Raw genomic sequence first — 27,833 nt, 5'->3', positions numbered from 1 at the left:
CAAGAAAACAGAAGATATTGCGTCCAAGAAATGGGAAATCCAGCCCAGGAGGGAAGAAAAGGGACTCCTCAGGGCAATGGTGCCAGCTGGCCCTGGAGTGGTGGCCACGCAGCAGAGGGACTCCCAGCTCCAGGAGAGTCTTCTCCAGAAAGAATCTGATAGAGTTCTCAATGGCTCTACGCATCTTGGCAGGAGATTTTAGAGGGCTGAGAGAGTTTGGGGTTAACCTAGTATGAAAACCTAACAAACAGTCATAGAAGACAGTTGTTATCTGTAGGGAAAATTGGTCATGGGAAGGAAAAGTTTCTGTATCCACCCATCTGTGTCTGTGACTAGTGTTTACCTAAGTCCCAGCACTGTCAGCCTGGAGTCTGATCACAATGAAGCCGTTGATGTGTGGGAAGAGTGGAGAGCCAGTAGGGGTGGGTTCAGCCTCCCTTCCTTGATGGGAAGTCAATGGATGTCACCCCAAACTGAAAAATTGACAAGTAGCAACATAAGCATGTCAACTAGAAATATGCAGTCAACACCAAAAACTTCATCATAAAGAGTTAAAGTGCTTCTGGGGAGAGAGAGGTGGAGAAATTCCTGGAGCTTTTTAAGGCTTTGAAAGTATTTGACTCTTTATGTATACATGTGTGTTAGTCGCTCAATCGTGTCCAACTCTTTGTGACCCCATGAACTGTAGCCCACCAGGCTCCTCTGTCCATGGGATTTCCCAGCCAAGAATACTGGGTAGGTTGCTATTTCCTTCTCCGGGGGATCTTCCCCACCCAGGGATCGAACCCAGGTCTCTTGCATTGCAGGCAGAGTCTTTACCCTCTGAGCCACCAGGGAAGCCCCGTTATGTATATATGTAAACTTAACTAAAAGTTTTTTAAACCATTTTTTACAGTAATATTCCAGATTACTGGCCTGGTCTATGAGTTTTTTTAACTGTGGTAAAATACACAAAACAGGCAGGTGGGATGAACTGGGAGATCGGGGTTGACATATACACTATACACTGCTATGTATAAAATCGAAAACTGAGACCCTACTGTGCAGCACAGGGAACTCTACTCAGTGCTCTGTGCTGACCTAAATGGGGAGGAAATCCAAAACAGAGGAGATATATGTATATGTATAGCTGACTCACTTTGCTGTACAGCAGAAATTAACACCACATTGAAAAGCAGCTGTACTCCAGTAAAAATTAATTTAAAAATTAAAAAAATAAAATACACATAACATTTACCTTCTTAACCATTTTTGAGTACAATTCAGTGACATTAATAGATTCATGTTGTTGTAGTACAATAGATCTCTTTTATCTTGTGAAACTGAAACTCATTCCCATTAAACAATAACCCTATTTCCCCTTCCACCCAGCTCCTGGCAACCCCCATTCAAGCCATTTTTTAAGGATAACATTTATTGAGCTCTTGTATGTACCAGACACTGCACAAACAGTACTTAATCCTCACCAGAGCCCTTTTGACAGATGAAGCAGGGCTAAAGCTCAGAGAGGTTAGGTAACTGGCCCAAGCTCACACAGCTTGTAAGTGGCAGCGTTTGAATACAAGTCTGTCTTTCTGACTCCAGAGCTCTCGCCCAGGACAGCCTGGGGAAGCGCTGGTTATACCCGTATCACTCCCTGCTGTCCTTGAGCTCCCTCCATCTCTCCTAAACCTTGCATACTGGAAGGAAGGGGTGGGATGAGCCTGGGCGCCTGGGTACCTGTGCCATCTCTGCTCTTCCCACTGCATCCTCTGGACCCGAGTCTCTCTGTGTGCCAACAGGTTGGCGGGACGAAGACTGGTGTGGTGCGGTATGTGGGGGAGACAGACTTTGCCAAGGGCGAGTGGTGTGGCGTGGAACTGGACGAGCCCCTTGGGAAGAACGATGGGGCGGTGGCGGGCACCAGGTATGGTGGGCTTCCCCTGGGCAGGAGAAGAGGGGCGTCCTCTTCTGGGATGGGTGCAGGGGACGGGTTGGGGCATCTAAGGATGCCAGTGTTGAGCATCTGGTGTCTGTGCCTGATACCATGTATAGGTGCTGCCATAGCAGCTCATGGAAGCAGGTGGTGAGACTGTCACTCCCATTTCACAGATGAGATAACCAAGGCCAAAGAGGTCATTTCTCAAGATTACGCAGAGAGTCATGAGCAAGTGCTAGGAGAGTCATCTGTCCCTGTGTCCCTTTCCCCATGCCACCTTGGCTAAGTGCAGTGGGAGTACCAGAAAAGGAGAGGCAGTGGTCCCTGCCTTCTGGGAGATGCCCTGGGGCACGCAGGAAATAATCAGTGCTTGGTGCTCTACAGTCAAGGTTAGGCTCACAGCTAGGTCCTAGGTTTCTCAGCATCTCTCATGAAAGGGAATTGACTGTCAGGAATTCTCGATCGACAGGGTCTAAGGCTGTTCCTGGGCCCATTGGGGACGGGAAGGGTGATGTGATGAGTGAGCAGTATCAGGGGTGTGGGGCTAAGGGGAGGTGGCCCGCGAGCCTGTTTTTATCCCTGGGCTGGATTCTGTGCTCCAAGTGAGGCTGGGACAGCTCTGAGAACAAAGACCTGAACGCAGGAAGTGGCGGGATGGTGTGGCAGTTTCATGGTGAGCCGGAAACTGTGCAGGACTAGTTCCCGGTCCCGTGTGGAATCCGCTGCCAGAGAGGTTTTGAGAGAAGATGCTCCAGTTTCCATGACAACATTTGCCTTCTTGTTTTCAAGGCGAATGTTTCTCTCAACTTACTCTTGCATTCAGAATTCAGAGGAAGGTTGGTCAGCATCCCCCACCTGACCCCTAAGGTGCTTCCTTCCCATTTCTGCTTCTCCATGCAGGGAGCTCCATGGGCAGAGAGCCTTGGCTCTGGGGGTGGTCCAGGGGCAGCCGTGAAAATAAGGCTGCAGATGTGGCTGGGGGCCTCTGGTGTGTGAGTGGAGCCAAAACATTGAGGACTTTGGCGTCCACTGGATCCACTCTCAACTTTGCCATTTAACCAGCTGTGTGACTCTGGCAAGTTCCTTAACCTCTTTGAGCCCACGTCTCATTTGTGAAAACTGGATTACAATAGAGTGGTTGGGGGATTGAAATGAGCATTTATGAAAAGGGACTGACATAGAGCAGGGGTTCATTGATTGTTATTCCCCCATTCCCCAGAAATATGTCCAATGGCTGTGCAGAATAGCATACCCTGCTCACCTCTGTTCCTTTTCTGGGAGTCCTGTCTATTGGTCTTAGGGTACGGGTGATGGGTCCCCAAGGAGGAACCTCTCTGTCTTTGCTGGGCTCTGAAAAGGTGGGGAAGGCAGGCCAGGCTCCAGGCTGTGGGGCAGTAATGGCAGTGTGGCCTCTCCTGCCCCTCCAGGTACTTCCAGTGCCCACCCAAGTTTGGGCTCTTTGCGCCCATCCACAAGGTGATCCGCATCGGCTTCCCGTCCACCAGCCCAGCCAAGGCCAAGAAGACCAAGCGTATGGCCATGGGTGTGTCGGCGCTGACCCACAGTCCCAGCAGCTCCTCCATCAGCTCTGTCAGCTCCGTGGCCTCCTCCGTGGGTGGCCGGCCCAGCCGCAGTGGCCTGGTGAGGATGGCGGACTGGGGAGGGCTACCCTGGTGTGTATATGGGGATGTGGAGGGTGGGGCCGTAGAGATTCAGGTGTCCTCTGACTTGCTCTGGCTCCAGGCATCTGTCAGTTTTGAGGTGTTTTTTTTTTTTTTTCTTTAAATATTTAATAGAAGTTTCTACAAAACAACATGGAAACTTGGTAACTTAGGCTCTTAAACTGAAATATACATTTCAGGTGCTAAGGTAGAAGTTTGGAGTTTTTGAACAAAGATGAAAGTGTAAGGATTTCCCTGGTGGACCAGTGGTTAAGAATCTGCCTGCCAATGCAGGGGACGTGGGTTCAATCCTTGGTCTGGGAACTAAGATCCCACAGGTCACAGGGCAATTAAATCCGTGAGCCATAACCACTGAGCCCACAGGCCACAGCTAGAGAGTAGCCCCCGACTCACCACAACTAGAGAAAGCCTGTGTGCAGCAACCAAGTGTCCAGGTGCCACAACCAGCACCACCAACAAAGAAATAATTTTAAAAAAGAAAGTGTACACTTTTGTAACAGAGAAATTGACCCGTTTACATTTATTGTTATTTTTCTATCACTGAGGTGTCACTAGTCTAAAACCCTTTCTTAGGAATTAAAGAAGGTCATACAAATGCAGAGCAGGTAATACGGGTGGAGGGCAAACAGTTTAGGAAGGCTGATACCTCACCTGGGGTGAGGAGAGAAGGTGAGGTTGCCGTGCAGAGCTCTGTCTACACGGGCTTCCTCCTAGTCCAGGAGAAGGTGGCCCAGGTGAGGAACCCCGCCATGAGGTGGGGAGGACCCCCAGGGGCTGTAACTTGCCTGGGAGCGGGGAGTTCCCTGGATCTCAAACGTCACGATTCCTTCCACATAAGTAGGCAGAGTGTCTAGGGCCCTGGGAAGGGGAGGAGCTGGACCCTAGAGTCCAGGCACTTGGGCCCCATGCCCCCGCAACCTGTGGGGTAACTGGGGGTTGTCTGGATGGAGCTCCACACCCCTGAGTCCCGCCTGCTCCGGCGCCTCCCTGCAGCTCACTGAGACCTCCTCGCGCTACGCCCGCAAGATCTCCGGCACCACGGCCTTGCAGGAGGCGCTGAAGGAGAAGCAGCAGCACATAGAGCAGCTGCTGGCTGAACGGGACTTGGAGCGGGCTGAGGTGGCCAAGGCCACGAGCCACATCTGCGAGGTGGAGAAGGAGATCGCCCTGCTCAAGGCGCAGCACGAGCAGGTGGGTGGGTGGGCTGGGGCGGTGGGGTCCCCAGCGGGGTACCAGCGGCCTCCTCAGGCCAGCCTTGTCCATCCCTCATGCTTAGAGAGAACTCGGGGTGTGCAAAAGACACTGAGATGCGGTTTACCAACCTCCCCTGTCCTCCTGGTGATTTTCCTTCCAGTGGCAGGCCCACATTCCTCCAGAACCTGGGTACAGACTTCGTATCCTGCTTTTCCTTACTTCACATAGTGTGAGCAGGGCTTCCCTGGTGGCTCAGACGGTAAAGAATCCGCCTGCAATGTGGGAGACCGGGGATCGATCCCAGGCTCAGCAAGATCCCCTGGAGAAGGGCATGGCAACCCACTCCAGTATTCTTGCCTGGAGAATCCCAAGGCCAGAGGAGCCTGGCGGGCTACAGTCTGTGGAGTCGCAAAGAGTCGGACCCGACTGAAGCGACTGACACACACAGCCTGAGCATGATTTCTAGGTCATGGAAAATTCTTCCCTGTTTGAATGGCTGCATTGCCATCTATCACAGGCTGTGTCTTTACCCACGTGGCCTGTTCCCTGCTGGTGTTCACGTGGTTTTCCAGTTCCTCACTTTTTCTAAATAATTTCTAATACTAAATTTTTTTGGAGGTACAGATGTCCACATTTCAGATCACGTTTCTGAGCAGATTCCTGGTCTGGGTTTCAGGGAAGGAAGGCGTCACCCATCACCTCGATTCTGCCGCCGTCACGTGTCTCTTCTTCCCTGGCGCTTGTCCCCTACCTGGGAGCTCCCTCCTGGGCCCCTGTCCCCATTTGGAGCCCGGCTCCCTCTTACCTTGGGCTCTGGAATTATTAAGGCCAAGCTCACGTATGTGCTGTGACAGGGGCATTCACAAGACAGAAGGTCTTATAGGCCCTCAAGGGCGGAGGGAGGGGGCAGGTGGACCTGAGATTCCTGCTGGGTGAGGCTGGCCCTCTTCCCTCACATCTAGACCCACAGTTCCTGCCTGACTGGGCTGGAGGGGGAGTAAGGATGGCTGGGATCCCAGGCCTGCCTCCTCGCATCTCCCCTGCCGCTCCCCATCCCTCCCCACCCCGGCTCCCAGTCCTCCGGGAAGAGGCCGACCCTGTCCGGGCCCTCCGCTCGGGGCCCAGTATGTTGCAGAAGCAGAAGAAAAGCTGCAGCGGGCCCGGCTCCTGGTGGAAAGCGTGAGGAAAGAGAAGGTGGACCTGTCCAACCAGCTGGAGGAAGAGAGGAGGTGCGTGCCGCCCCGGGCCCCGTCCCGGGGGGACACTCCCAGAGCCTCGCTGAGGATGGCTCGGGACCAGCAGGCCCAAACCCCGCCTCCCCACCGTATACTGGCTGTGTCCCCTGGGCTGGTGACACGAGCCCTGCAAGCCTCAGTCCTCCCATCTGCAAAGTGGGGTGATGACCCCCACCTCTGCAGGCTGTTGGGAGGACTTGCAAGATAACCCCAGTGACGCACCCGACAACAGTGCTGAGCAACTGGGAGACACCATGTCTGTCACTGCTTTCCTTCCTGACGTGGGGTTCACTGTTCCTGCCCTGCCTGGCTTGTGCAGCATCATGAGGATGCCCAGGGAGGGCAGTTGGGGGGGACCTCTCACTAGGAAGACGTGTACCCCACGTGCCCACGCTGTGACCCAGTTCAGCACAGGGACTACCCGCCTCTGCTCTAGGCAGGTCCTCCCAGTGGAGCGTGCAGCCTGTGTCCTGAAGCTTCATTTCCATTTCACGTATCAGGAAACTGAGGCTCAGAAGCAGCAGGAAAAGGCCACTGGAAACACCTTGCCCCTGGGGGTCAGCCCCCGGGCTGGGCACTTCACCTGCACCGTCTCTCTGTCTTACTATTAACCCAGGGAGGTATTGCCCCCAGCTCACAGATGAGAAAACTGAGGCTCAGAGCAGGGAAGGGACTCGCTGAGGTCACTAGTCTTGTTAGTGGTGCTGCTGGCTCTTTGTGACCTGCCAGGGTGGTGAGTGGGGTTTGTGTTCCCTCCGTGTGGGGTCTCTGGGCTGACTTGGTCCTGGAGCACCTGGCGGGGTTCAGAGCCCACAAGGGCCAGGGTTTCCTTTGGCCCAGGAGCCTCTCTTTGTCTCCGAGCTGCTGACATACAGATTTCTGCAGCTGCTTCTGCTCCCCCTGTGCAGTAGGCAGCCCCCAGCCCCAGCCCCCCACCTCCCCCAACTTGGGTCTGCTCTTGGGCTTTCAGCCCAGGCATGTGCTCTAGGGGCTGTTGTTACTGTCTGACTGCGGGAGAGGAGGGCTTATTTATATCTGCCTGAGACCGTCGGCAGGGCCCACACAACTGGTTCCCATGGCAACGCGCCTGATGCCAACAAACAAAAACAGATCCCTGAGACATCGTGGGAGTTGCGTTCAGGAAGTCCTGGGTACAAGGGCCAGCATTGCCCAGCGCTTGCTGTGTGACCTTGGGCAGGTCACTGGCCCTTTCTGGGCCTCAGTTTCATCCTCTGTGTGCTGAGAGCCGTCAGGAGGCCCCAGGAGCAGACGCTTTGTGACCTGTAACGTGCCTGTGTCTCTCCCCAGTGCTCTCTCGGGGGTGAGTGGGTGGGTGAGTGTACTTGAGGGTGGGCTCCACACCTGCAGCAGGGCACTGGGGGCCCTCCACATCAGGGAGCAGCCCAAGTGGTGGGGGCTGGAACCCTGGGCCCTGATTCTGAGTGGAGGGAGTGAGTGAGGATGGGGTCAGCAGGGGAAGAAGCCCACCCTCTGTCTTTCCCCATAGACTGTTTCATGCAGCCTATCTGCTCCCTGCTATGATGAAAACAGAGCTGATTCTGCTTCATTTACTATCCATTCTATCATTTATTCTGTCCATTCTATCATTTATTCTATCATTTATTCCTACAACCACCCTAGAGGGGCAAGATGCTGCATTAAACACAACTATTTTGCAGGAGAATAAAGGATTTATTACTTGCAGCAAGTAAGGAGAACACCGGGGATCTTTTCCTTAAGCAATGTCTTCTTTTTTAGAGAAGTCCATGTTCTCTGTGTAGAGCTTGGACCAGGAAGTTGGTAGGGCTGGGGGTTTCCAGGAGGCTCCGCCCCCACCAGCCATGAGGCTCCGCCCCCACCAGCCATGAGGCTCTGGGACAGTACCTTCTGGGTACTCTGAATGTGGACTCACAGCTTCTGGTGGCCTTGGCTCTCTCTGCCATTGCTGACTTGGCAAAGGCCACCCCCCTGGGTAGGAGTCACTTATGGGCTTCCCTGATGGCTCAGCGGGTAAAGAATCCACCTGCAATGCAGGAAACACGGGTTCAATGCCTGAGTCAGGAAGATCCCCTGGAGGAGGAAATGACAACCCACCCCAGTATTCTTGCCTGGAGAATCCCATGGACAGAGGAGCCTGGTGGGCTATAGTCCAGGGGGTCGCAAAGAGTCAGACACGACTGAGCAGGAGCATGGACGGACCCCTGTGGGTGAAGCCTGCTCAGCCCCCTCTCCCCCCCTGCAGGAAGGTGGAGGACCTGCAGTTCCGAGTGGAAGAGGAGTCCATCACCAAGGGAGACCTGGAGGTAATGGTCAAAGGCCCCCAAATTTCCCTCTAGGCTTGCACCCCAGGCTTAGCCCTCAAAGGGAAAATCATCATGAGGTCCAGGCAGCAACTCTGAGCCATGTGGGAGGGGGCCATGGGGACCGTGAGGTAGACAAACTGGGAAAGAGTCAAAGGTCATACCCTGGGAGCATGGGGAGGGGCCCGTCACGAGAGACTCGGGCATCAGAAGTCGAGTGGCTCAGCTCCAGGAGCCCCAGAGGGGCCACGCTTTCTGGTCAGCAGCTGGGTGGGATGGACCCAGGGAATCCACAGAGCTTGGCCTGAGGGCATGGTGGCTGGGCTCCCTGTCCCTTCTTTCTTGGCAGTATCCCTAAAGGTGTTCCCTGGGCCCTCCGTTCATCTTGAACTCCAGCTAAAACTTTGGCTGGGAATAGTTTGTGTTTGAGTCACAGAATTTATAGATGGGAAAACAGGCTCAGAAAGGCAGAAGGGACTCACCCAGTCGTGGCGCACCTCAGCAGCCACTGGGACCAGGACCCAGGACTCCTGACTCCCTAGTGTAGCCCATAAGGATGGCCAGTGATAGCACCTCTTCAAGTCACACCACCTGGCCAAGGGGTCTGGGCACCAGTGGAATTTCACTCCACCTCTTCAATCCCACTCACCCTTTCTGAGCTGAGGGATGGAAGACACTCACATCAATTAATAAAGCACCTAAGGACCCCTGCCACCCAAGACAGACACCAGCCCTCCTCACCAAACCGTCTGGAGTCTGCAGGGCTCACTAGGCTGCTCACAGTTGGGTGGGTAGGAATGCCTTTCTTCCATGACGCTCCCTGCTCCCTGGGAGGTGACAGAAAATGTGGACTCCCGGAGCCATCAGATGAGGCAGAGGGCAGTCAGCTCAGTCCCTCTCCACATTCCAGTCCTGACCCTAACTGGTCTTGGGCAGCCATTTCCTCTCCCTGGACCCCCATTTGCTCCTCTGTTAAGTGAGGAGGTTGAACCAGGTCCATGATTTCCCAGCTTAAGAATTCGTCACCCAGTAGGTGTGTTCAGACCCAGAACTCTGGACCCAAGTGCCCATACAGTAAGTCTGGGTGGGATCCAAGGGTGTGCATTTCTAATGAGTTGCCAGGTGATGCTGACCTGGGAATCACACTTTGGGAATCACTGCACTGGATCATTTCTGAGCTCTGATGGGAAACTACGGTTTCTGATTTTGTGAAAGAGCCGTGTCAAAACCCCTCTGACTTCCAGCGTTCAGCAAAATTGTACAAATGGCTGTCCTATCCCTGAATGACCCTGGCTGGGGAGGGATATGTGTGATCTAGGGTCACTGACGGCTGCCCCTGTTGGGACGGGTTTTGCTGCCTGAGCTTAAAGGATGGCTACTGGGGCACAACCTGGTGTCGGAACCCCAGCCTGGCGTCCGGTGTTCCAATATAAGTTTCTCGCTTAGCCAAGGGGCCAGTTATGTGGTTGACATTTAGCAAGCTCTTCTGTGGGGTGGCTGCCCTCCCAAAGGGTTTGGGGGTGGTGGTCACTCCCGGGAAAAGCACCTGTGATTGCAAAGACATCTGGTAACTGCTAACTTCGGTCATCAAAGGGTAGGGGGTGGGCGGGCGGGTTACTAAAAGGCTGCAGGGACATCTCACAGCACCAAAGGCAGACAGTTCAGAGAACTGGAAGGAGGAGCAGCATCAGAAACGGAGTCTCTTCCCCCCTCTTACTCGCCTCCCTCTTCTCATGATTCCTGGTCAGTCTGTCTGTCTCTCACTGTGTCTGCAGATCTCTTGACACGTCTCCTCCCTTCTGCCCTGACATCCACCTGCCCGGCCCCGCCTAGGCTCCAGCACTCACTGCCTCCCAGCTGTCCTCTTGAGAGAATCTGATTGGCTAGCGAGGCTAGCCAATGGGCTGTCTCGCTTTGGATCGGGTGCCCACCCCAGATCCAATCAGCCCTGGCTGAGAGAGGAGGGGGTGGGCCAGACAGTGACGGACAGCTAGTTCAGTCCAAGGGCAGTGGAGTCCCATTGCTTCCGTTTCTGTTGTGACCATATTCATGGCAACCGGAAGGCACATGGACCCAAGTCCCTCTCATCCCCATCCACCTGAAAGTCAAAAATAAGCCCCCAGACACCTCCTCGAGCTCCTCCGAGGACCCCTCCAGCTATGTGACTCCATTTCTCTGCTTGTTGTCCCTCCCCCAACTGTGCGAGATGTCCCATGACAACCTCTCACCGCCTTTCTGACCTTGACTGTTGGCCTGTCCAGGGGCTCAGTCTCAGGCTTCACTTTGGCTGAGAGCATCCAGTCTGTGGCATTAAATGCTCTTTATAAGCCCACGGTTTCCTTGGTCCTCCCCCAAACTCCGCACCAGCGTACCCACAGGACCTCTCCACCAGGAGGAGCAAGTGACAGACATTTGTAGCACCTTCTGGGGCTGCAGAAGGAAAAACTTTGACAATTCAGCAGCGGCTCCAGACAACATATATCGATGCTCTCACAGTGCTGGAGGTCAGAAGTCTGAAATCAAGGTATGGGCAGGGTCAATTCCATGCCTCTCTCTCAACTCTAGTAGGATTGGTGGCAGCCGCTGGTGTTCCTTGGCTTGTCATGGCATCCCTGCCTCCGTGGTCACGTGACCTTCCTCCCCGTGTGTCCCTGTGTCTCTTCACGTGACCGTAAAAGGAAGTCATCAGGCCCACCTGAACCCAGGGTGACTTCATCATGACTGTTTACATGTACAAAGACAAGGTCACCTTCTGAGGTTCTGAAATAGACGGGAAATTTGGGGATTTATCATCCAGGGGGCTTGTGTTATTGTTCTGTTGATTAGATAGCATCTTGCTGTTATTTTTCATTGGCTTGCGAACACCCACTGTAACGGGAAGAGACGGAACTCAGAACCAGCTGTTTGTTGGGAACTGGCTGTGCAGCTCGAGGCCTGGAGGGAGATGAAAAGGGGTGACGACCTTCAGAGCCCCTTGTGCAGTTGGGGTAACTCTCTGCCGGCCCCTCGCCATTGATTGATAATACCAGGCCTCTGTTACCTGAAGGGCATCCCAAGGCAGAGGCTTTGTGCTTTGGAGTAGGGTAGACACTGTGCATGCAAGGAGAAGAGAAAAGAACAGTAGGTCAAGGGCTCAGGCCAGGCTTCACCTAGCCTCCAGGATTTGGATGGGGGCGGGGACACAGGGAGTCCCCAAGGCTGGAGCCTCCATCACTGCTCTGTGTTGTTACCAGAAGTCCGTGTCTCCCCTCCGTGGAGTCAGGCTTGGTTTGGGGAAGGGCCCCGGTTCTGAAATCCAGACATCTGAGTTCTAGGCTTCACGCTGTCCCAGGTTGCTGGGTGATTCTGAGCCTGAGGTTGTCCTGCTGGCATGGCCTCTCTCTCCTGTGAGTTGGAGAGACAGCCGAGACACCGCGGGATGGGGTAGGTTCTCAAGTTGGTGTGTGAGACAAAAATTACATCCACTCTTACACCGCCCTGTGGATAACCGTGGTGGCTGCTGCTCCTCACACCCTGGGCAGTGTCCTTGGAGCAGAATAAAAGCCAGATTGTCCATCTCACTAAAATCTAGCCTTCAGAGGTGCTCTCCTGCCCCAAACTTCTAGGACTGAACTTAATTAAATTAAGCAAGCACCTCCCATGAGTTCCCCTGTGCCCACAGGGAGACCCCAACCCAGGGAACAGGAGGCTGAGAGTTCTGAAAGTGACAGGAAGGGGGCTTTTGCAGCGGTTGGGGTACCAAATGAAGTTGACCTTGAAATTGTGAAGCTAGAGGCTTTTTCTGGCCCTTGGGACCACCAGTGTGGTATTTGTGATCAGGCTCTGTCTAGTGCCTGGGGTTGCAAAGAGTCAGACACAACTTCGCAACACTTTCACTTTTTTTTTTTTTTTTTCAGTTTAGTGTGGGTCCCGGGCAGGGTTGCCATGCCCACCATCAGGGGGAGAGAAGCAGGGGAGAACATGGCCTCTGCAAGGCTGGGGTTGAGTAACCATCTTTAGCCCTTAACTTTCTGAAAGAGACCAAGCATGGCTGTCTTTTAGCACTGCGCCATGCTGCCCTCTTGGGGAAGAGAGAGACACCTTTGTTCCTTTAGGAAAATTCACAGGAATAAGATTGGGAGCTGAAGGACATAAGGGCTCTATAGCTCTTGATGAACTGCGTGAGAGTTGCTGAGACGACTCTGTCAGTCTGCTCTGCCACCGTCTCCCTTGCTCGTGTTGGGTGTGTATTCTTGGGTTTTGCACAGCAGTGCTGTGGTGCTCAGCCTGCCTCCCCAGACTGCTGCTCAGGTCTGTGGTCACCTTGTCTCTCCTTGGTGATGTCGGGCTGAGCCGAAGGATGCAGCGAACCCTCTGGCTTCTCCCTGCTGAGAACTTGGGGTCCAGACCCTTCTGGATGCCCAGAGCGTTGAGCCTCCTGCTGCCCCCGCAGATCTGTTGGGGTAAAATCGAAATGCCAGCCTGGATGCCCTGAGAATGTCGGGCTTTGTTAGCGTGTGAAGCGGGTGTTGTGAAGCTGGGACAAAAGCACCCTTGTGCTTTCGGGAGACCAGGCGTCCGCGGCGGGGGGCCCCGGGGAGTGGGCACCACTGGGGCCGGGTTCGGGGCAGGGCGATGGGAGACACAGCCTGGCCTCCACTTAGGAGGCTGGCCGGGGGAAATCATGATGGTGTGGGTGTATTTGAAATCCTTCCTTTCAGTTGGTTCAACCTTCAGGACAGGCCTGGGGACCAGGAGTCCTGGGGTCGTTTACTCATCCATCCATCCTGGGGTTTCCTGGGCGCAGGTTTCTGTGCCTAAAGTGAGAAACGGGCTCGGCTCCCTGATGCGAGGTGGGGAGTAGGCTGGGGCTCTTCCCCAGGAGCTGCGAAAGGAAGGGCCACGTGGGGGGTGACAGAAGGGACCCGGGTGCCCGTGGTTGCCCCATCCAGGGGCTGGTTTGGGCAAGGTTGCTGCAGCCTGTCCTCCGCCCTTAAACAGATCCTGCAGCGAGAGGCGGGCACCTCCCCAGACCTCCTCTCTTCCTTCCACCTGTTCTCCTGTCTTGCGCACAGAAGATGACCTGCTTCTCTCTCTCTCTCTTTTTTCTCTCTTTCTCCGGCTTCCTCTCGCCTGTGCTCCTCTCTCCTGTCCCCACCTCGCCACCCGCCCCGGGTGGACAGACCCAGACGCAGCTGGAGCACGCGCGCATCGGGGAGCTGGAGCAAAACCTGCTACTGGAGAAAGCGCAGGCCGAGCGGCTGCTCCGAGAACTAGCCGACAACCGGGTAACCGCCGCTGCCAGCGCTTCGGCCCGCCAACGCCCCTGTCATCGTCCCCGTTTTATTATTTTCTCTCTCTGGCTGCTCTCCTCCCAGTTTTGTTGGGTTTTTGTTTCTCCGTTTTGCATCCCTTCTAGGAGGGCAGTGCCGGTTTAGGAACGTGCTTTTGCGCTCCTCCGCCGTGTGATGTTGGTTGGAGGAGGGGGAGGTCTTGGTTCTCTGGGACTTTGGGCCCCAGCTTGTGGTCCTACTGCCTGAGGAAGGTCCTTTGAGAGCCTCTCCCACTGCCCCACCCGTGCCTTGTCCAGACAATGCTCTGTCATGTTCAGCAATTGGGGGCTCTTGGGAACATTCCGCCCCTTGTGTGGAGGACCCATCCACCCCTCCCTTCTCCCCAGGCTGGGGAAGGCAGAGGTCGGGAGACTGGAGATCCAAGGTCTTCAATAGGGTGGCACGAAGGGCCAGCCTGAAGGACCTGGGGCTGAAGGAGTGGTGGGACTTTGAGGGAGTAGGGGATCCCCAAGGCATATGATTCTCCGTCAGCCCCAGGGTCTGAGTGGTTCCTAGGTCAGGGAAAGCTCTGTGTGGGAGTGAAGTCCCCCCGGAGTCCCAGGGTACGGTCTGAATCCAGTCTGTAGACCCTGCTGGCCCCTCCCTGCCCACCATGCATGCCAGGGGCCGGCCTCCTATGCAGGCCCACCTCCAAACAAGCTGGCCAGCCCAGCTGCAGGGCCCCTGATGATAGAGTTAAACAGACAGCCAGCAGTGATTGACAAAAACCACTGTGCACAGCGTGCGGGTGTGGGGCGGGTGACCACCGGTTTCTGCGGGTTGGCCTCTGCACACGAGTGAGTGTGCATGTCCTGTGGGTGTCTGCAGATGCACACGGTCCTTGTCCACACGCTGGCCGTTGCCAGGGGACTGCGTGTGCAGTACACACGTGTGTGCACAGCGGCTGCTTGCAGAAGCAGTTGGCAGGCTGAAGCCCTCCACACTGGGCATCTTCCTCTAGGAAGGGTTCAGCCCAACTTAAAAAACCAAAAACATGTTTATTGAACTAGAGGTCACCTGCAGAAACAAATTCCCTAAGCTTATAAAAGATGTAAAACTCTCAAGTATATTATTTTCCAATCCCTGACCACCGACTTGATCAAAGTGGGATTTGGGCAGGTGGAGCCTCTGATCTCAGAGTTTTCCATTAGAAGATGGGTCTGGGCCTTATTTATTTATTTTTTTCTGCGTTAGGCATTAAAATGGCAGACCCTTCTTTGGCCACCCCCTCCAAACAGCCTCTCTGTGAATCCACTCATTCTAGCTGAGACTTTTCTAGAGCAAGATAGTGCAAAATTCCCTCTGTCATGTCCACCCTTTAAAAATAATTTAAACTTGAAGAAAACCATAACCTCAAATAGACGGTTTCCTTTTTTTTCTCCCCCTCTTTGTTGTTCAGTCGCTCAGTCATGTCCGCCTCTTTGCGACCCCGTGGACTGCAGCACGCCAGGCTTCCCTGTCCCTTCACTGTCTCCTGGAGTTTGCTCAGACTCACGTTCAGTGAGTCGATGATGCCATCCAACCATTTTCTTCCTTGGTTGCTTTATTTATTTTTGGCTGCACCACGCAGCACGCGGATCTTAGCTCCCCCATCAGGGACTGAACCTACACCTCCAGCATTGGGATGTGGAGTCAACCTCTGGACCCACCAGGGAAGCCCCCAGATGGTTTCTTTTAACTACGGATTTGTCACAAGCCAGCTAGGGCAGCGGGGACCATTGAGTTCCCGAATCACTGGGGCCCAAGGCAGGGGGCGGTGCTCAGATGGGATGGGGTGACCTTCCCCTGTCGCGTCCTCCTGCACCCCCCTGCCCCTGCACCTGGCGGCCCGCTGACCCTGGTCTCCCTCTCTTCCGGTAGCTGACCACGGTGGCCGAGAAGTCGCGGGTGCTGCAGCTGGAGGAGGAACTCAGCCTGCGCCGTGAGGAGATCGAGGAGCTGCAGCAGTGCCTGCTCCACTCGGGCCCACCACCGGCTGACCATCCTGAGGCCGCCGAGACCCTGCGGCTGCGGGAGCGACTGCTGTCGGCCAGCAAGGAGCGCCAGCGGGAGAGCGGCCTGCTGAGGGACAAGTATGAGAAGGCGCTGAGGGCCTACCAGGCGGAGGTGGACAAGCTGCGGGCGGCCAACGAAAAGTACGCGCAGGAGGTGGTGGACCTGAAGGCCAAGGTCCAGCAGGCCACCAGCGAGAACATGGGCCTCATGGACAACTGGAAGTCCAAGCTGGACTCGCTGGCCTCGGACCACCAGAAGTCCCTGGAGGATCTCAAGGCCACCCTGAACTCGGGCCCCGGCGCCCAGCAGAAGGAGATTGGGGAGCTGAAGGCTGTGATGGAGGGCATCAAGATGGAGCACCAGCTGGAGCTGGGCAACCTGAGGGCCAAGCATGACATCGAGACAGCCGTGCACGTGAAGGAGAAGGAGGGCCTGCGGCAGAAGCTGCAGGAGGCCCAGGAGGAGCTGGCTGCCGTGCAGCAGCACTGGTGTGCCCAGCTGGAGGTGCAGGCCAGCCAGCACCGGCTGGAGCTGCAGGAGGCCCAGGACCAATGCCGCGACGCCGAGCTGCGCGTGCGCGAGCTGGAGAAGCTGGACGTGGAGTACCAGGGCCAGGCGCAGGCCATCGAGTTCCTCAAGGAGCAGATCTCCCTGGCCGAGAAGAAGATGCTGGACTATGAGCTGCTGCAGCGCTCCGAAGCCCAGAGCAAGCAGGAGGCCGAGAGGCTGCGGGAGAAGCTTCTGGTCACCGAAAACAGACTGCAGGCCGTCGAGTCCCTGTGTTCGGCCCAGCACACCCATGTAGGTGGCCGCCGCCCCTCCTGCCCACAGGGCGGCAAGTGGCCCCGGGCTCAAGGGCCCTGCTGGGGGAGGGTTCCGGCGTCTGTTGACCTTTTGTTTGCAGCCCAGGGAAGCGTCCCCGTTGCCCGCCCCACCTGGAGCATACCAGTCTGAGATCACAGGGCACCTGGCTCAGAGGAGGAGCCCCTGGCCCCTCTCTCAGAAGGGCAGCAGGCCTGAGTGACCGTTCAGAAGGGCAGCAGGCCTGAGTGACCGTGGGGCCCCCAAGCAGTCTGAGCAGACCTGGCTGGGTCCCCACAGGCCAGCCTGGAGAGGAGTGTCCCTGGGCAGCAGCCTTCTCCCCAGCTGGCAGGCACGTCCCACCGTGCAGGCTCCCAGGCCTCCTCAGGGCGTTGGTACCAGGAGCTCCAGCACTGGGCTGGCAGAGATGTGGAAGGCAAACCCTGCCCACCCCTGGGCAGGGGTAAGAGAGTCCCATTTCCAACCCGAGCGCTGACCTCGGGCACCTGAGGGTGGCCCCCTATTTGCCAGTCCCAACGAGATGGAACAACAGTCTGGCAGCCACTTTCCTTAGTGGAGCGGTGGGGTAGGGGAGTGGTCCCAGGAGTGGGCTCTGCAAGGCCAGAAGGCTGTGACTCTGGGGAGACTGCTGCCCCCCGTATCAGCTTTGCTGCAAATCTAGACGTCCCAGCTGAGCACACTGGGGAGGCTGGGACCCCAGGTATCAAGAACAGGTGCTCCCATGGGCCAGGAAGGCCCTCGTGAGTGGATCTGGGCACCACACCTGGTGCAGGCCCTAGAATGCCCCATCTCACCTGGACTCCCTTGGGGTCCATATTGGCTCCATTTCATAGATGAGCAAACCCAGATTCCAAGGCGGAATAGCTTTCCCGGAGTTTCTCGCCCATCAGTGGCAGAGTTCCTGTTGAACCCCACTGCCTAAGGGCCAGAGAAGTACCCGGAATGACAAAGTCTTATATGAAGGGACAATTCGCAGCAAAATCATTGCCTCCCCCCCACTCTCTGCCCCCCAACTCGAGGCTTGTAGGATCTTAGATACCCAACCAGAGATTGAACCCTGGGCCCCTGCAGTAGAAGCTTGGAGTCCTAACCACTGGACCACCAGGGAAATCCCAAGATGGTTGCCTTTTTATCAGCCCCAGTGGTTCTTGAGCTTCTGGTTCCCCTTGTACGTTTAATCCAGAATTCAGTGTTTGAGCAACCAGTGTTCAGAAGTTCTCCGTACAGGGGGTGCCTTTTTTGTAAAAGGAGCCCTGCCTGTGTCATGCCTTAAGGCCCCACTGCACCAGCCATCTGCCCCCTTCTCCCAGGCGGGGGCCCCTATTAGCAAATACCCTCCCAGGATGCTGGGCAGAGGGGAGAAGAAGAGCCCCAGGTTGCACACGGCCTGGTTGGCTGCTCAGGGCAGGAGGGTCAGGCCTGGGGCCCCAGGACCTGGACTCCCTTAGCAGGGAGGTTGGGGGTTGCTGTGGTTCCACAGGATGGCCTGCTGCTCCTCTGTCACAGACCGCACCCCAGGGAGTGGGTGGTGACCTTAGAAATGCCCACTGATTTCCACACATGTGGGACCTTGGTCTGGACCCACATGCCCTCCAGATTCAAAGGTTCAAGGACAACTTGATTTTTGTTCTCATGTGTAAGAATGGGAATTATTAAAAAAAAAGTTTAATGTGTGCCCCGTTTTCCCTGCAATGTGTATAAATAAAGACCTAGGGGGCTTTGTTAATCACAACAGACTGGCTGAAGCAGGGCTGGGGATGTATGAGCGGAGGTATGAGGGACAGGGCGGATGGAGGTGACTGCCTGCTCAACTCCGCGCTGCCCTGATATGCAGTGCTAGGGTCTGGCAAACTACAGGGGACAGCCAGCTTTGCTTGTGCAGGAAGCCAGAAATTTCTGCTAAGAAGCAGCGAGGAGCCTGTTGATGTTTGCCACACAGATTTTTTTTTTCTTAGTTGATTTTTTGCTTCTTTGCTTCCGGGTTTGTTTTTTAAAGGCAGTGTTAGATCCCCTGGAGGAGGGCATGGCAGCCCACTCCAGTATTCTTGCCTGGAGAATCCCATGGAGGGAGGAGCCTGGCGGGCTACAGTCCATAGGGTCGCGCAGAGTCAGACACGACTGAAATGACTTAGCACGCATGCACGCACGCAGAGAAAGAAAGTAGCGTTTCTTGAAGTCCCTCTGGGAGCTGTCTAGGCGTGCTCTGCATGCGCTGCCCCGTGGCAGTCGATTCTTGTTTTATGGATGGGAAACCGAGGCTGGGAGTCTTGCCTCTGGATAATGGTGGAAACAGTCCCAGGACCAATCTCTGTAGGCATCCCCAGGAAGAAGACATCTGTTTAATATGATAGACATTTGCAAACAGGAAGGGACAGGGAGTGATCACATGGACGCTGTGCAGGCAGCCCTGGGGGGCCCTAGGAGCAGAGCGGGGGTCCTCTTGTCAGGGAAGCCAGACCTAGAACACCTGTGCCCCCTGCTACAGCAAGTCCATGAAAGTCTCCTTGAACTGGGGAGACGTGGGCTGGCTGGGGCTGGGGGCTGAGACAGGGAGGCGAGCATCTCCCTTACAGGGCTCTCCTTTCAGATGATTGAGTCCAACGACATTTCAGGGGAGAAGATCAGGATGAAGGAGACTGTGGAGGGTGAGTGGCCACTGGGCCGGGCGGGATGTGGGGCTTTGGGGAAAGGCTGGTGGGTTTTGCCTCCAAGCTCGGTTCGACTTCGTTTTGCATCATCTGGTGTTTGGTGAAAGCTGCCTGGGCTTCCCAGGTGGCACTAGTGGTAAAGAATCCACCATCCAGCGCAGGAGACGTAAGAGACACAGGTTCAATCCCCGGGTCAGCAAGATGGGCTGGAGGAGGGGATGTCAACCCACTCCAGTATTCTTACCTGGACAATCCCATGGACAGAGGAGCCTGGTGGGCTACAGTCATAGAATCACAAAGAGTTGGACACGACTAAAGTGACTTAGTGCACACATGCAGGAGCTGCCTGCTGTGTGCACCAGCCACTCACCCACCATGGGAGGAGGGCAAAGGCTGTTTATTGAGGACTTGATTGTGTGTTTGGTGTGTTTTTTTTCTTTTTTTCAAGATATTTTTTGGAAAAAAAAAAAAAGATATTTTTTGATGTGGACCATTTTAAAAGTTTTACAATATAGCTCCCCAACCAGGCATCGAACCCACGCGCCCTGCATTGGAAGGCAAAGTCTTAACCATTGGACCACCAGGGAAGTCCCTTGCCATGCAGATTTTTAAAAATCAATCTTTGTTTTTGGGATCTTGGGTTTATTTTTTTTCCTCTGTAAATCTCTGATTCATGCAGAATTCTTACTCCAGGTGTGAGGTAAGGATCCACTTTTATTTTTTTCCCCAAGAGTGCCCACTTACCCCGGCACCGTTTTTGAAAACCTCATCTCCCTGTCTCCACTGATGTGAATGAACCAAACTTACCGTCTTTAAATTCCATCAGGTAATTAACTCTTTCTAGATTTTTTTTTCCTTTCCAATGACCAATCTGTCTATTTATGCACCACTTTTACAGTGTTTTGAAACTTCGTTTATATTTCAGTTACTGGCAAGGCTGGTCTTCGGCTCTGTTTTTTTCAAAATTCTCTCGGCCGTTCTTTTTTTTATTTATTTGGCTTTGCTGGGTCTTAGTTGCAGCATATGGGATCTAATTCCCTGACCAGGCGTTGAACCCCAGGTGTCCTGCCTTGGGAGCATGGAGTCTTGGCCACTGGACAACTAGGGAAGTCCCCCCTCCCACCTTTTTTTTTTTAATTGAGACATAATTTAAGTAAAATCACCATTTTAAAGCAAACCATTCAGGGGCTTTGATATATTCAGAGTGTTGTGCAATCATCTCTTCTGTCTAGTTCCAAAACTTTTTCATCACTCCAAGAGCAAGCCCCGTATGCATCATCAGTCATTCTCTTATTTTCCCCTCATTGCAGCTGCTGACAACTGCTAATCTGCTGTCTGTCTCTATGGATTTGCCTCTTCTGGATATTTCATATAGATAGCATCATATAACATGTGGCCTTTTATGTCTGGCTTATTCACTTTGCATAATATATTCAAGGTTCATCCACATTATAGCACGGGTTAGTGCTTCATTCCCATGTGGGACCAACGGGCCATCGTATGCATACGCCCAATTTTGTTATCCATTCACCTGTCAATGGACAGCTGGGTTGCTTCCACCTTTCAGCCACTGTGAGTAGCGCTGCTGTAAGTGTGCATGTGGGGATACTTCTTGAGTTCCTATTTTCAGCTCTTTGAGGGTATATACTCGGGAGGGGAATTTGTTAAATTGTATAGTAATTGCAGGCTTCCCTGGTGGCGCAGTGGTAAAGAATCTGCCTGCTAACGCAGGAGACTCAGGTTCGATTCTTAGATCGGGAAGATCCCTTGGAGAAGGGAATGGCAACCCGCTCCAGTATTCTTGCCTGGAAAATTGCATGAACAGAGGAGCCTGGTGGGCTACTGTCCATGGGGTCGCAAAGAGTCGAACATGACTCAGCAACTGAGCACACACACCCGCGGTAATTGTGTGTTTAATTCTTTGAAGAAGTTTGGTTTTTTTTTTTGCCAAATTCTCTTGGCTGATCTTGCTTATTTTTCCAAGTGACTTTGTTTATTTTTATTTAAATATTTTTCCTTTTTTAAAATTTTTATTTACTTATTAAAAAAAATTTTTTTTCCAAGTGATTTTAGAATTAGCTTATCTGGTTCACAAAAATTACAGTCTGGCTGACATTTTTACTGGCTTCACATTGAATTTATAAATTAACGTACAGAAAGTTAATACATTTCTAGAACTTTGCTTGCATCTTTTTCATGACTGTCCTGGGCTATCCAGTATTGAATGCATGTGGCCAGGTGACGTGAGCACCTTTATTAGCCCCAATTTTCACTTGAGGAAGCTGAGAGTCTGAGAGTTAAGTTGCTCAAGACCGTACAACACTGGCACCTCTTCTTCAGGGTGGGTTACCCAGGCTTCCCTTGTGGCTCAGCTGGTAAAGAATCTGCCTGCAATGCAGGAGACCTGGGTTAGATCCCGGGGTTGGGAAGATCCCCTGGAGAAGGGAAAGGCTACACACTCCAGTATTCTGGCCTAGAGAATTCCATGGACTGTATAGTCCATGGGGTCGCAAAGAGTCGGACACAACTGAGCAAATTTCACTTCACCCAGAAGGTCGACTGTCTTGAGAAAGAACTTGGACTCTGGAAGCCAAATGTGATGTCATTTTAGGGTTCGGATGGGAGGGCCACCCCCTTATCCACCAGATTGCATTGTTAGCTGTGGGGTACTGATGGCCCCTCATCTCTCCCTTCTCCCCAGGCCTGCAGGACAAGCTGAACAAGAGGGACAAAGAGGTGACAGCCTTAACATCTCAGACCGAGATGCTCAGGGCCCAAGTAAGTGGTAAGTCTCCCTCCTTCCGGGCAGATGCGGGGGCTTTCATTGGATCACGTGCCAGTCCAGCGGGGGAGGGGGAGATGACGCTGGTCAGGGTGCCCTTCCCCACTCTGCCTCGAGGAGAAGTCAGCCTGGGCCAGGTGGCCTGCACTGGACTTCCACCTGGGCAGTGGTGAGGGGGGCACGGTAGCCCACACTTCATCTATAATATAAGTGGGGACCCCAGGGACTTCCCTGGTGGTTTGGTGGTTAGGACTCTGCGCTTCCAATGCAGGGGTCAGTTTGATCCATGGTGGGGGAACTAAGATCCCATAGGCCGAATGACACAGACACAAAAAACAAATGGGGGACCCCAGCCACCTTCTCTCTCCAGAGCCAGGCCTCTGTGCCCTGTGTTCTGCAATCGCATCACAACTTATCTCTTTCTGGGCTTGAACACCCCTGGGTTTCAATCTCTCTGCCTTTTGGTATAGTATTTGGGCACCAGCCCCTGGAAGAAATACCAGGACTTCAGAATTGGGAGGGGAAGGACTTTGGCTGCAGCAAAAGCCAAGGCCCAGGGGAAATGGGGATGAAGCCAGAGGGTAGCCTGGTGGGGCAGGGGGAGTGGTAGGGGGCCTGGAATCTGTGGCTTGGTGACAAACTGGCTGTGCTTCTTGTCCACCAGAATGCCAGTGGTGGTGCCCGTGAGCCGGCCGCCATCCTGGGAAATGGTTCTCACTGCCCCCTTCCCTCCACTCCCCATCATGTTCATGTGGCTTAATGGGTCCCAACAAAGGTCAGGTGACCTCAGGTTCCTCCGGGGCCAAGGTGAAGTTGTAGATTTCCCTCATCCAGGCAACACTGTAAACGCCCCTGTCTCTCGAAGGCTGGACTGCTTTCCTGACACCAGAGGGCCCGGCTGCTGTGTGGGGGCCATGGTCTGCTTTTCCTAAGTAGCTCTTTTCGGCGCCTCGCTGCCTGGCCCTGCAGGACGAGGGAGGTCCGCTCAGTGGAGTGTGTCCCTGTTAACACCCCCCTCTCCCCGGGAAAGCCTGCTGCCTGCCCGGGCCTTGGCCCCTGTGTGGGACAGGTTTCCGTGGCGATCCCAACCCTCTCCCTTCTTGCCCTGCTGGCTGGCCTCAGCACTGGAGAGCAAGTGCAGGTCGGGCGAAAAGAAGGTGGACACCCTCCAGAAAGAGAAGCGGCGCTTGGAGGCGGAGCTAGAGGCCGTGTCCCGGAAGACCCATGATGCCTCGGGCCAGCTGGTCCTCATCAGCCAGGAGCTGCTCCGGAAGGAGCGGTGAGTCAGCCGTGGGCGGTGATTAGAACAGCGTGACCCTCACTCCACCAGCTAATAGTACCCAGTCTTTTTTGAAGGTGTAGACAGATGACTGGCATCACCGGTGATCACCATACTGTCTGCTGCTAAGCTCCAACGAAGCCTCAGAATCCTTCTTAACACAGTTCTCCAAGCAGAACTCATAGGAAAGATTAGTGGTTCCCAAATATCTTGGTCTTGGGGACCCCTTGAAACTCTTAAAAATTATTGAGGACTCCCACCTCCTCTTCCTTGAAGCCTTCCTTGGTTGATGTAGGCTACCATAAGCTGCTCCTTGCTTCTTTGGTACTTAGGATGGGAGTGGGAGATCAGCTAGAAATGTGTTAGCAGATTAAACGAGTAGAGATTTATTTTCCTCACATAACAAGAAATCTGGAGGTAGCTACAGTTGGCATTTGGTTCAGTGGCTCAAGGTACCAATGCCAACACCTTTGCTCTCTTGGGTTCTGTTAGACTCTTCCTCATGGTTGCAGGGTGGCTGCTGAAGCTCCAGCCATCAGGTGCCATCATTCAGAGTAGGAAGAAGGAAGAAAGGGAAAGGGTCAGTGCCAGCAAACTTTTACTTTATTCTTTTAACTACATATGGCCACCTAGTGAGTTAATTTTCCCCTCCTCTAAAGTAGATTCTGGCAAGGGGAAGAACTCAAAATGGGTGTGTCCTTTTCTCCCAGCCTCTGCCCATGGGAGACATTGCTAATTGATCACTGCACTCTTTTTCTGCAAAGTCCAGATGTGACCTCAGAATCAATCTCACCACAGTATTCCAGGCAGCTGCTGCCAGTTAATTAAGAGTTGACATAGGAAATAAAACTTATTTGATGTCAGGTATTTAAAATGTCTTGCCCCATGAGCTCTCTTGGAAAAATGCTTTATTTTTTATTTAATTTAATTTTATTGTTATCTTAAAAGTGTATTTTATTGGGATTTACCTGGTGGTCTAGTGGTTAAGAATCTGCCTTGCAGTGCAGGGGACACAGGTTTAATCCCTAGTCGGGGAACTAAGATCCCATAAACCGCACAACAGCTAAGCCTGTGCGCCACAACTGAGACCTGATGCAGCCAAATAAAAATAAAAATATTTTTTTAAAATAAGTAAATAAGTATGTTATGGAAGTTACATTTATTTACAACATTATAAAAGTTCTGTGTATACAACATTATATTTCTACTTCTGTACTATTTTTAATTAAACAAATGTATATTCTCTTTAAAAAAAAAAAAAACTTCAAAAAAATTCTAAGAAAGGTTGAGTCCTCTTGACTGTTGGGTTCCTAAACCCGAGTCTCTCCAGCTGTGGTCCGATGGCTTCAAGCCTCGTGCTTCCTCTGTGGCCCCTCCTGGCACAGACGCTGTGTCTTGGTAGCCAGTATCCCCCCCCTCGGGATGGCCAGTCTCAGGCACCGGACTAATTGTGGAGGATGAGAGCTGAGGGACCCAGACTGACTGCTGTTCTGTCCACCCCCGCCCCCTACAGGAGTCTGAATGAACTGCGGGTATTGCTGCTGGAGGCCAATCGCCACTCCCCGGGGCCTGAGAGGGACCTGAGCCGGGAGGTCCACAAGGCCGAGTGGCGGATCAAGGAGCAGAAACTCAAGGATGACATCCGAGGCCTGCGAGAAAAGCTGACGGGGCTGGTACGTGGGGAAGGGGGCGGCCTGGGGATAGGGGACACCAGGGAGGGGCTGGGGCAACCTGCTGTTCAGGCCTTGGAGATTGGTGACCTTCTGGAGCCACCCCAGGGACTGCCAAGTCACAGTGAGGGTTCAAAATCCCCTAGAACCACTGGCAGGGTTTTGTAGACGTCATGGCTGGTTGTGTGGCTGTCTGGGTGATGCAGTGCAAAAGAAGATTCCCTAAGAATCTGACCAGTCCAGAGATGGGGTGGCCTACCGCCAGGTGGTGAGCTCCCCATCCAGGGAAGTAATCAACCAGAAGCCAGCTCCTTGTTCAGGGTCCTGCAGTGGTGATTCATGCATCCATCTCAGGGACGAGATGGGAACAGAGGCCTGACTGAGCAGAGTCCCCAGAAGTGCAGGTGGGGTAGGCTGGTAGCATAGGACAGACTCATTCCACTCAATCCCCCATTGGTCAGCATTCAAGACTAGCCTGTGGCCGGTTCCTGGGCCTGGTCAACTCCAGGGTGTGGACAGGTTAGGTCCAGGAGGACAGGCTTGCTGTCAGGGGAAGCTGCTCCAAAGCCCCTCACTGCCCACCCGCCCAGCCACAGGGGTTCAGCCACAGTGGAGGAGATGGAAGAAGAGGGGTCTTGCAGGCAGGAGGAGAGCCCAGGACCCGCCTGCTGCCATGGGAGCAGCCTTAGACCTGCAGGGTTAAGGGAGGGGGATGTCCATTATTCTGTCTGCACCGAGATTGTGGGCATGGGGACCACCGGGCCCAGCTGCCCTGCAGCCTTTCAGCCCTGGCAGGTCTGCCCAGCAGAGAGTGGTTACAGACCCCTCTGTGGTCCTCATGGTGCTGTGAGCCTGGGTATAACTTGGAAACCAAGACCCTGGGGCTGGTGGGGCCTTGGGAGTTCTGATTCCAAGACTTTCCCAGAATTGCATGGAGGGGGCAGAGCCACGCCTTCTCCATGAACCACAAGCTGGTCAAGTTTACACATGACCAGCCTCTCCCCTGTCCCCCTTGTACCATCCCCAGCACCACAGCGAACTAGGGTGGGCTTGGTGGTTATAAACCTCCTGAAGTGAGGGAGGTTCGGATGGAGCGGGAGGCTTGGACAGAGGATCGGAGCAGAGCAGAAGGACCTAGAAGCACCTGCCCAAGGAGGGCAGTGCAGGGAGGGTTTGTGATCTGCCCATCTCTGGTACCGTGGTGGGTGGGGTCAGCTGCAGAGCGTTTGGAAGGGAAGGGAAGGAATGTCCTATTGAGGGCGGTGGAGGGGTTCTGAGGAGAGGTTCAGGGGATGAGGCTGTGGGTGGTCTAGGGCTGAAGAGGAAGGACCCACATAAGACAGTATGGAGGGAGTTAGGGGGATACTGGAAGGAAAGAGGAGAGGGAGGGGTCCTAGGTTTGGAGACTTGGAAAACATGGAGCATTTGATAGAACCTGGGAATCCAGGGCAGGGAGCAGGAAAGATGCTTCTGTGAGGATCCTCAGGTGCGGGAAGGAGGCTTGAGGGGCATCCTGGTGATGCCCAGGCCTGACCCAGAGATGACGTGGGACAGATGAGTTTCCTGCCAGAGAAGAGGTCACCCTCATGCAGCACGTACGTGCACACACACACGCATGCATGCACGCACACACACACTCTTCCTCTCTACACATGCGCGCACACACACACACTCGTGCTCTCTCCTGCTCCTTCCAGGACAAAGAGAAGTCCCTGTCGGATCAGAGGCGCTACTCCCTCATCGACCCGTCCTCATCCTCGGCACCAGAGCTCCTGCGGCTGCAGCACCAGCTGATAAGCACGGAGGACGCGCTGAGGGACGCACTGGACCAGGCTCAGCAGGTGGAGAGGCTCGTGGAGGCCATGAGGAGCTGCCCTGACAAGTCCCAGGTGAGCTGGGTGCCCCCCAGGTCTGGGGGGAGAGCCTCAGCCTTGCCCCCTGGAAGTCCCAGCCCTAGGGGTTCATGCCTTTATCCTGAGGAGCTCAGATGAAGGGCGGAGATGCAGCCTTGCCCTGAGAGCCTAGATTTCCCCATTTTGATGGGCTCTGCTCAGAGTTCTGGGCTTCCCAGGTGGCGCTGGTGGTAAAGAACCCACCTGCAATGCAGGAGACACAGAGACACAGGTTCGATACCTGGGTAGGGAATATCCCCTAGAGGAGGGCATGGCAACCCACTTCAGTTTTCTTGCCTGGGAAATCCCATGGACAGAGGAGCCTGGTGGGCTATGGTCCATGGGATCGCACAGAATCAGACACGACTAAGTGACTTAGCACTCACAAACGCACGCTCAGAGTTCAGAGCCTGCGATGGTCCCATCGGGAAGACCTCACCATCTAGTGGACGAACCGGGAAATGCTGGCTGGGGCACCTCGCTCAGCCTCTCGCCCTTGACTCTTAACAGGCCATCGGCAATTCTGGTTCTGCAAACGGCATCCACCAGCAAGACAAGGGTCACAAACAAGAGGTAAGCGGCACCCTGCCCCCGGGGGGATTTGCTCCGTCACTCCCACGGCCCTTGCGTGCAGGCTGACATCTCTGGAGAGGAAACTTTGAAAAGGCAGCAAAAGAACAAAGACACATTTTGCAAGAGCGTTTGGGCTACTCATAGAGGGGGGGGCCGCGGAGCCAAACTTGATTCAGTTCCCATCCTGCTTTTTTAACCTTGTTCCCCTTTCCAAAAAACCTTTTATTATAAAATAATATGTACCTATTTGGAAACTTTGAGGAAAAAACTCAAAAATACATAAGGAAGAAAACACTGGACATTCCCTGGTGGTCCAGTGGTTAGCACTCTCACGTGCACCACAAGGGGTACAGGTTTGATCTCTGGTCAGGGAACTAAGATCCCACAAGCTGTGCAGCGTGGCCAGAAAAGAAACACTCACCAGTAGCTCTTCTACCCAGAGATGACCAAGGTTGACATTACTTTGCTAAGCATGCACGTGTGTGTGTATGTATGTATGTCCACATGTACAGCCAGTCCGAACTATTCCAT

At 54.0% G+C, this 27,833-nt stretch overlaps 1 protein-coding gene across 2 annotated transcripts in view; it reads left to right on the top strand.

Annotated features, from left to right (window-relative positions):
- The window catches only part of CLIP2 (CAP-Gly domain containing linker protein 2), a 75,157-nt gene that overhangs the window by 41,637 nt on the left and 5,687 nt on the right, over window positions 1–27,833 (top strand). Inside the window, exons 4-16 of one of the 2 annotated variants that reach the window (XM_061401871.1) lie at window positions 1,782–1,906; window positions 3,346–3,559; window positions 4,594–4,791; window positions 5,920–6,023; window positions 8,272–8,332; window positions 13,492–13,596; window positions 15,502–16,437; window positions 19,046–19,103; window positions 21,808–21,891; window positions 23,011–23,167; window positions 24,681–24,840; window positions 26,535–26,726; window positions 27,240–27,302. In XM_061401871.1, coding sequence (XP_061257855.1) covers window positions 1,782–1,906; window positions 3,346–3,559; window positions 4,594–4,791; window positions 5,920–6,023; window positions 8,272–8,332; window positions 13,492–13,596; window positions 15,502–16,437; window positions 19,046–19,103; window positions 21,808–21,891; window positions 23,011–23,167; window positions 24,681–24,840; window positions 26,535–26,726; window positions 27,240–27,302 — 2,457 coding nt within the window. The remainder of the gene's footprint in view (window positions 1–1,781; window positions 1,907–3,345; window positions 3,560–4,593; window positions 4,792–5,919; window positions 6,024–8,271; window positions 8,333–13,491; window positions 13,597–15,501; window positions 16,438–19,045; window positions 19,104–21,807; window positions 21,892–23,010; window positions 23,168–24,680; window positions 24,841–26,534; window positions 26,727–27,239; window positions 27,303–27,833) is intronic. The other variant, XM_061401872.1, reaches the window with a different exon arrangement.

Source organism: Bos javanicus, chromosome 25 (genome assembly GCF_032452875.1).
Source record: "Bos javanicus breed banteng chromosome 25, ARS-OSU_banteng_1.0, whole genome shotgun sequence".
In the NCBI taxonomy this organism is placed as follows: Eukaryota; Metazoa; Chordata; class Mammalia; order Artiodactyla; family Bovidae; genus Bos; species Bos javanicus.
This window is presented reverse-complemented; position numbering and strand designations above follow the sequence as displayed.